This window comes from Arachis ipaensis, chromosome B02 (assembly GCF_000816755.2).
Source record: "Arachis ipaensis cultivar K30076 chromosome B02, Araip1.1, whole genome shotgun sequence".
NCBI classification, from domain to species: Eukaryota; Viridiplantae; Streptophyta; class Magnoliopsida; order Fabales; family Fabaceae; genus Arachis; species Arachis ipaensis.
In genome coordinates, this window is record NC_029786.2 from 82,321,658 (window position 1) to 82,331,271 (window position 9,614).

Consider the following 9,614-nt stretch of genomic DNA (forward strand, 5'->3'; position numbering starts at 1 on the left):
ACATGACTAATGTAAATATACAAACAAGTAACATAATAGTATAATACCAAAATTAAATAAATTAACAATTAATTCAATTGTGTATCACAACAACAATAGACAACAACAACACAAATTAAAAACTAAACGTCCAAAGAAACTCAACAGTAATTTCAAAACACTCAATAACAGTAAAAGGATGCTTGGAAACGTTCGAAAAAGAGAGAAAAGCACCAGAGAGGGACTACTGGCAATGAAGCAAAAAAGTAACAAAGACGAGGATGCTTGGAAGCACGACGACAGGAATCAACAACTGCGTAAGTCAAAATGGTGAAAACTCAATGTGAGAAGCAACTGAACAACGTGAGAGGGAGAAGCGGGGAGGATGACAAATTGAGATACTAAGAAATTAGAGTCTGACTAATTGTTCTCACTAACTCCCAAACCAGGGACGTGAGACAGAGCATTACAAACAAATATCAGTTAAACAATATCACTTGCAAAATCGAACTAAACCAACACCAAGCCGATTAGACCCTAAGGCTCAGCCTTGCTAACAAAAGAACCAAGCAGGGGACATAGAAAACAAACATAAAACAACAACTTAGGTACAAACAATCATCACCCACACTATCTAATGAAGCATGAGAAAACACTACTATAGTGAACAATTTTCAGCTTCATATCTTATCCAAGTTAAATTCTTCCCCTTTGATTATAAAGTTATGTCTAGCACGCCAAATGCACCAAATAACAATAAACAAATACTATCATCCATGCTTCCTTATCCTCCTTCTTACGTTGCCTACCCATCCATGCATTATAGTCAACCCAAATCAACAATAAAAAAATACTATCATCCCTTTCCTCCCGAGATGTATTAATTCCTTCCAAAGACTTTTATTCCTTAATAAAGCCACTTACCGCCACCCACCTTCCTTTCATGATATGTGTGTTTTCAATAAAATCCTCCCTCCATATACACAACAAGCCTCTACCTTGGTCCATCCTACATTCCTCCCACCCCAATATTTTCAACAAATCTCTTATCCACCGCATCTTTTTTATTTTCAATAAGGCCAATAAAGTCCAACTTATTCTTCCTACAAACTATATTCACCATGACACCATTTCAATCATCCCTCTCCCCTCTAACACTCTAATATTGATGATAATGCTAGAAAGGGGTTGAATTAAGTTAGTTTTAAAATTGAAGTTCTTTGTTCTGTCTTTGCGAAAATAGATTATGCTGGAGATTTTTTTTTTTGTTTTATCTCTAAAACCAGAACAGGGAAGAAGAGAATCAGACAATCATGTATTTTAGTTCGGTTTCTTTGTGCAATGAAACCTACATTCAATCTCCATCACAACCATGGTGTAATTTTTACTATAATCAAACTGATTACATATACCAATACTAATGAATTACAACCTAATTCATCTAGCATCAACCACTAAACTTCTAACCAAGCCTAGTCACTACCAAGTGCTATCTCAGCTTGACTAAGGAAAACAACCACCAAGTATTATCCCAACTTGACAAGGGGAATCAATCCTAGTTCAACAATAACCAAATACATAATTTTTTTTTTTTTGTCTTTTTTAATGTATCTCTCTTGCATTTTTTCTCTCATGCCGTTTTAATTTTTCATCTTACCATGATTTACCTGTTTCTCAATTACAGGAAGATAAACATCAGATAGTCATAACAATGAAATCTAAAATAAAGTACAAAATTAAAGGAAAATGATTCTACATGTATGAGATGGCCTGTTGTAGCCGTCTTCCTTGGCATGCATTGCTTTTTCATTTTGTTCCATCACTTCTGGTGTCTTTGTAGCTGCTCCACTAACCTTTATTGTTCATACATTTTATTTTTGTTCTACCAACTTCTGATTTTTTTATCCTTTGCTGTCCTTAGTATTGTTGTCCATGTTGTCTCTTGTTCATCATAATGTTGTCAAATATCTCATTTTTTTTTCTCTCTCTTAGCAAATGCAGAACCTTCTCTTTTTATATCTTGATTCCTATTTTTCTTCATATGCATTGGACTGATGCTTTTATTTTTGCATTGTAAAAGTTTGCTGAAGCAACATGAGGTGGGTTGAGATGAATATATTTGGCCTGCAATACTCATTAATCCATTATCGCACTTTTGGACTTTTAACCCAATAACAATGTTTGTCATTATATTATCAACTCAAAATTAATTCTAACTCAACAATCTCTTTCTTGATGACAAATATGATAAAAGAGGATAAATAAAATTAATTTAAATGGAGTAAAAACATTTCACTTTGATGATCATTTGAACTGAGTTAGAATGTGAAGTACTTTCTCTCAATGTTAGCATTTCTCCCCCTTAATCATGGTTTCTTTTTAAAATAGAGAATGCTCAAAACAACCAAAAACCATCACCAAAGAAATATAGCATAGCAAAAATAGCACAGAACAAAAAATTATTTAACACAAGTACAATTATGCAAAGGATGCAGCAAATTTAACAATGAACACTTCATGCAAAGAGCATCAAAGGACTCATAATAGATTTCTTTTCTTTTCTCCCCTTTTTGTCATCAAAGAAGAAAAACAAAAAACCTGCAAAAAATTGTTAGAGGATAATAAAAGTAGTCATAAGAAGTAGTCAAAGTAAAGTATTAAAGTATTTACAATCATCCAACATAAACAAAATAAAGAAAGTCTAAAAAGTCTCTAAACAAAATTAGAGAAAATTTGAAGTGTCTAGATTAGAGATAAGATAATTTAGGCATTAGAGTTGGAGTCATCCAAGGCATCATCATTCTCATTGTCAATAGTATTGGAACCAATTTCAATATCTTCAACAAAGTTTTAGAGAATGTAAATGCGGCCTTTGATCTTCTTGAGTGCAGTTTTCGCCATTTCTTCAGCTTTCTTTCAGCCCCAAAGTTAACCAGAAGATCAGACAGGTTCACAAATTCTTGAAGTACATCATTTATTATGCCTGTTAAAATCTGAATTTTGGCAGAGTTTGATTTCAAAACCAATGGTACAGGACATTGTTCATGATCTTTAGTCTTCTCATCAGTGCTGCATGCTTGCTTGCAGTTCTTTTTACTGCACCAACCCCTTTTATAAAAGTTATACTATCGAGAGATTTTGGCACCAAAATCAACATTATAATATTAAAAAATTTTAGTGAGTAGCATAGCGTAAGGTAAAGAAATTTTAGAATGAACACAGTCATGCATATGCCTTAACAAGAGATAAGCAAATGAAATGGGAATTTTAGAAAAAAAAAAAACATAACCAATGCATCGCAGAATGAAACAGGCTAAAAAGAGCCATTTTGAGGTAGGATAATGTGATTCACAATCTTGTGCAACTGGGCACGAACTGGTCTAAGTGATTTGTGAGTGGGAGTGGTACCCTCAAGAAGAGGAATATTGACACAGATAGTGCCTAGGGCTTCAAAGTAGGACATATTCGGAGACTCATCCCACTTTCCAATGATAAACACATTGATGTCTCGTTGTTGGTAATCTAGGACTTTACTAAGATGATATTTGTCAAGAATAATGGTACAACCCATAACAAAAGAAGTAATCATCTCTTCTTTGTAGGACATGTTACTGTAGAATTATCTCACAAAATCAGAGTAGACCTTTTGTACGAATGGAAAAGATGGGAATTCATCCTTAAAAAATGGGGTGTATGAGTGGAGAGAAGTGTGAGAGATGGTGCATGTAATGCTGCATTAATATAGACTGAGTAGTGCAAAGGTCTTAACTTAAAAAAATTGTAAATATTTAAAAAAAAAATTGTTTTTCAGCTGTAACCACAAGTACATGCAGCACACCGTGCATAAGGAAAATGCATTTAGTTAAATAAAATTAATGTAAAAAAAAATTAAATGCAGTTCAAAAACTGTACCAACAAAATCAGACAATCATGACCCATTTTTAAACGAAGAAGCGAACACAAAGGGTCCACAAGATTAAAAATGTCCACTGAGTTCCAAATAGCCAACTTAGATAATTAAATCCACTCATTATCTGTTCAAAATTATTCATAGCGACCTATGAGATAAAAACACTGAATCAGAGCATTAGAATGATAAAAAAAATGAGAAGAATTAATAATACCTAAAGCAGTACGCAATTTGTAGAATCTCTCTTCAATAAATGGTTTGGTAAAAATATTAGTTAGCTGATTTTTGTGATTTAACAAATTGAATATCTAAATTTTTATTTAACAAATTGAATATCTAAATTTTTATTTTACACATGTTTTCTAATAGAATGAAATCCAAATCTAATGTACTTAGTTCTAGAGTGCAAAGCAGAATTTTTTAAAATGTTTATAGCACTTATATTGTCACAAAGTAATGAAACATTAGAAGTATTCAGCTTGTAATCAGCCAACTGTATTTTCAACCATAATAATTAAGAGCAACATGAAGAGGCTGTAATGTACTTAGTTTCGACAGTGAACAAGGCAACTTGCCTTTTGCTTGACCACATGTGCTTCTTCTATTAACTCGATTCCCAACAAAATCTACATCGCAATAATTCACTAATAGAAAGAAATCAATTTTTAGATACCACAACCCATAATTAGTGTTACCAAGCATATATCTAATGATTTTTTTTTTATTGTTGAGAGATGAGATTTGTTGGACTTTAATTGGAATTTTAAGCATATACTAACACTTTAAATGATATCATGCCTTGAAGATGTAAGATACATTAAGAAATCAATCATTTTTTTTATATCTTGTCTCATCTTACATCTATAGCATGCTCATCTTTATCTAACTTGATATTTAGATGCATAGAACTTTTTATTGGTTTAGCACATTTCGGTCTAAACCTTTTGATAAATTCTTTAGGATAAGTAATTTTTTATGACATTAAAAGAAAAAGTTATATATATATATATAAAATAAATCAGTAGTACCATCGGTATTAAATTTCAACATCAGAATCAAATATATATATATATATTCTATATCAAANNGTGAAATCAAAACCCTTTTTTCTTTTTATTAAGGAAACTCAAACTATAACACAAATATAAAACATTAAGATAACCTTACATACATCTGGATCGAGATATGTAAGTTTAAAATAAAACCAACTACGTTAAATTAAGTCTAAATATCGATATAAATCCAAATTAAAGTTTTATATAACAACAAACATATTAAACTAAGTGAAGATAAGTTAGAACTTTTACCAACAAAGTGTGTTCAAATAAATTCAAGCAAAAAAGGCGTGTAACAATATTAAAATTTAGGGTTTAGCCAATATGTATTTTAAGTAAATGTTAAGATTATTATTAGTAAAAGTGTTTAATTTTCTACTTTACTAAATGTAAGAGTTAATACAAGTTTTTAAATCTTTTACTTTTATAAATACGTAACAAATATTCTGATACTTAACTTTATACGTTTTCTATAAAATCTTTCTTTGATAATATTAACATTTGTTTCATAACTAAATCCTAAACTTGTGATTATGTAGTTTTTGTTAATGTAACTATGGTAATTGTTTCCTTTACTTGTTTCGCTTACCATCAATATAGATTGTTTTGCTTACCATGGCCATATCTATTGTCTCCGATTTGAAACGAGTAATGACTAGTGAGCATTTATCATGTGTAACAGGGAAAAGGTGTCTCTTAAAGTATTTGATTTTTGAAGCATATATCGATTACTGTCCGTATTCGCCCAATCTAACTCCAACGTAAAGGTACCCAGCGTTTAACATTTGTGTTTTTCTTTTTACAATGTTTCCCAAGAACTCTTTTCCTCATTCAAAATTTTTCTACTTTGTTTGTAGTTTCAACTCTTGAATCAATGGAAATTCTAAGCTCTGTTGCTGGAAAAGTAGCAGAGTATACTGTGGCACCCATTGGAAGGCAATTCAGCTATCTAATATTCTATAAAGCCAATTTTAAGGAGCTAGGTAAACGTGTTACAGATCTTGAGGGCAAAAGAGACGAAATCAAGCAACGTGTTGAAGAAGAAAGAAGGAATGGGAAAACAACTTTTGATGTTGTGCAGAATTGGTTGAACAATGTAGATGATGCCATTGGAGAAGCAAATCAGCTTCAAAATGATCCTCGTCATGCGAAGGTTGGGTGTTCCAGATGTTCATTTCCTAATGTGGTGACACGTCATCAACTCAGTAGAAAAGCTACGAAAATTGTCAAAAATGTTGTTGATATAAAGGGAGAAGGGAACTTTTCCGCAGTAGCTTATCTTCCTGCTCTTGATGTAGTCTCAACATCTACCACAAGGAGTAACAAAAACTTGGAGTCAAGGAAATCTATTACGGAGAATATCATGCATGCTCTACGAGACCCCAAAGTAAGCATGGTGGGAGTGTATGGGCTTGGTGGTGTGGGTAAGACCACTCTTATGAATGAAGTTGCTCAAATAGCTAAGCATGAGAGGTTGTTTGATGAGGTGGTCATAGCCACTGTGTCAAAAACTCCAGACATCAAAACAATTCAACGGGAGATTGCTGATCAGTTGGGTCTTCAATTCAGGGACGAGAGTGTTGCTTGTAGAGGGAAGCGCTTACATGACAGAATTAAAACAGAGAGATCAATCTTGATAATATTGGATGATATATGGGCAAGACTTGATTTGGAGATGCTCGGAATTCCTTCTGGCAGTGAACATGGTAGTTGCAAATTGTTAATGACTTCTCGAAATAATGATGTGCTGCAAGTAATGGATGTTCAAAAGGATTTCAAGCTTGATGTTTTAAGTGAGGAAGAAAATTGGATCATGTTTGAATCTCTGGCTGGCGATACTGTACATGATATCAATATAAAAGGAACAGCAATTGAAATTGCAAAAAGATGTGCAGGTTTGCCTCTTCGGCTGGTAACGGTTGCGAGGGCATTGAAAAATAAAAAACTTTATGCCTGGAAAGATGCATTAACCCGGTTAGTGTTGGGTTTTTCTCTCCTTTGTGAGGCCCAAGCCCAACATTTTGAGGGTGTCTCTTGCACCCATTGTGCCACAACCCTAGTTCAGATTTTTGGGGGTCATTGAGAGTGAGAGAGAGTAGCCACCAAGTGAGAGAAAAGGGAAAAACAGAATTCCCGTTTTTGCCCAAAGCAGTAAATTTCTAATGTCAGTTTCTGAGTTGTTCACCGTTGGATCGGCTTGAAATTTAAACTGCATGTTCCTATCATCTTGTTCTTCATTCTGGTCGGTGGAGATGTTGATTGGAGATTTGCAGTGAGAGAAATTGGCTTCGCAAGAGAGAAATTAGGTTTCCCGTTTTTACACAGAGCAGCAATTTTGGAACGGCAGTTTCTCATTCTTTCACCGTTGGATCGACGTGAAATTTGAACTGTAGATTCTTCACATCTTGTTCTTCATTCTGGACGGTGGAGATTTTAATTGGAGGTCTGCAGAGGGAGAAATTGGCTTCGACAGTAGCTCTGTTTTTTGGGTATATTTCATCTTCTTGCTTTTCATTTGTGAGCTTTGGTGCTTTGATGTTTTGGCTGGTTATATGCACATTTTTGTGCTTTGTTTGAGACTCTCTTGTACCTCATTTGATTATAGTGGAGCTATTTCATTGGTCTGGACGACTCGTGGTTTTTACCTCTCACATTGAGGGGGTTTTCCACGTTAAAATCTCGGTGTGTTCTTATTATTGCTTTACTTGCTATATTTGCTTGTTATAGTTGCTGCCATATTGTGTTGTGAGTGCTTCCATATTGTTCTTGTATTGGACATTTGTGTCGTTTCCGCTGCTAGGCTCTATCAGTTAGATGGTGCCAATAGTGGAGACATGGATGCGGTCACTTATTCAGCACTGGAATTGAGTTACAATTGGTTGGAATCTGAGGAGATGAAGGATGTACTCTTGCTTTGTTCCGTAATGGGATCCTTTTTTATTCCAGAGTACATAGTGACATGCGCCATGGGTTTAGACCTATTTAAAGGAATAAACACACTAGCCGCTGCAAGAAATAGGTTATTCAGAATACTTGACACCTTGAAGGCCTCTTGTCTGATGTATGAAGGTCGTATGTCTTCTTGTCTGTTGTATGTGCATGACATTGTTCGTGAAGTAGCTGTATCCATAGCAAAACGGGATCGCCATGTTTTTACAACAAAGCATGGAGATGCCTTGAAGGAATGGCCGACAGAGGGATTTCTAAGAAGCTGCTCCCAGATTGTCCTGGATAATTGCATCATCAATAAGCTTCCTGAAAAGTTAGATTGTCCTAATCTTTTGCTTTTTGTATTGAATAGTGCTGATCGTTCTCTGGAAATCCCTGATTCTTTCTTTGAGGGAATGAAAAGCCTCAAAGTGTTAGAATTGAGATGCATAAACTTGCCTTTGTTACCAACATCTATTTGTGGGCTAACTAGCCTTCAAACATTGCACTTGTTTATATGTGTTCTACAAAGTATGGATGGAATAGGAGCTTTGAAAAATCTAGAAATTCTTAACCTCTGGTGTTCTTCCATGATAAACTTTCCTAGTGAAATTGGTCAGTTGACTAAGCTAAAAATGTTACTTATGTGCTACTCTGGAGTTGAAGTCATCCCGCAAAACATCATATCAAGATTGATCAGTTTGGAGGAGTTTTACATGAGAGGTATTTCAATTGATTGGAATGGTGAAAATTTAGTCAGCAAAACAAAAAATGCCAGCCTTGATGAATTCCGACAGTTGTTGAACTTGACAGCTCTAGGATTAGAAGTTCGTGAGGCTTGCATGTTGCCAAGTGATCTGATGTTTGATAAATTAGAAAGGTACAATATAGCTATTGGAGATGTCTGGGAAGGGTTTGATATTGATGATGAAACACTGAAGACGTTGAAGCTCAAGCTTGAGACCAATATTCACTTGGAGCCCGGGATCAAAGGATTGATTAAAAGAGCAGAGAATTTGTATTTGGATGAAGTTGGAGGCATTTCGAATGTACTCTATCAATTGAATGGAGACGGATTTCCTCAACTGAAGCACCTCCACATCCAAAATAATGCCTTAATTCAGCACATCATTGATTTTAAAGAGAGGACTCATGTTCCATCCCCCTCATTTCCAAACCTGGAAAAACTGGTCATTCAGAATCTCGATCAGATGGAGAAAATTTATGATGGGCCACTTGCGAACAATTCTTTTGCCAAGCTCCAGGCCATCAAAGTTGAAAACTGTAATAAAGTGAAATATCTTCTCTCTGTTTCCATAGTTAAAAGCATGTCTCAGCTTTCAGAGCTCGAAGTTTCTCGATGCAAACTTATGGAAAGGATCGTGTTTGAAGATGGTGATGCAAGTGCAATGAATGACGAAACTGTTGAAACCATTCAGTTTCCATTGCTCCATTCTCTAACTTTACAACATTTGGATGAGCTTAAAAGTTTCTTTTCTCATCAGCCAACATCTTCTGCTATACCCCTTTTTAACAATCAAGTAAGTGTTTTACCTTCTATTCTTGTTTCAAATCTTTACGCGCATACAGGTAAGTCCTAAGATGATTATTTTCAATGATAATTAGGGTTTTTTAATTTATTTATATATTGTATTTTATGAAGAGTATCGGTGGATCTGAATAATTATGACTAAGCATAAATAACATATCTAATCAAAAGTAGTATTAACTATTAAGTGGTA

General features: G+C 34.4%; 1 protein-coding gene across 2 annotated transcripts in view; it reads left to right on the forward strand.

Annotated features, from left to right (window-relative positions):
* Positions 1-9,614, forward strand: part of LOC107627489 — a 26,138-nt gene that overhangs the window by 1,706 nt on the left and 14,818 nt on the right. For both annotated transcript variants that reach the window (XR_002357674.1, XM_021116049.1), the window contains exons 3-5: positions 5,627-5,711; positions 5,802-6,929; positions 7,759-9,413. Coding sequence is in view for 1 of the 2 variants with exons in the window: in XM_021116049.1 (XP_020971708.1) it covers positions 5,819-6,929; positions 7,759-9,413 (2,766 nt within the window). In the remaining variant the exon portion in view is untranslated. The remainder of the gene's footprint in view (positions 1-5,626; positions 5,712-5,801; positions 6,930-7,758; positions 9,414-9,614) is intronic.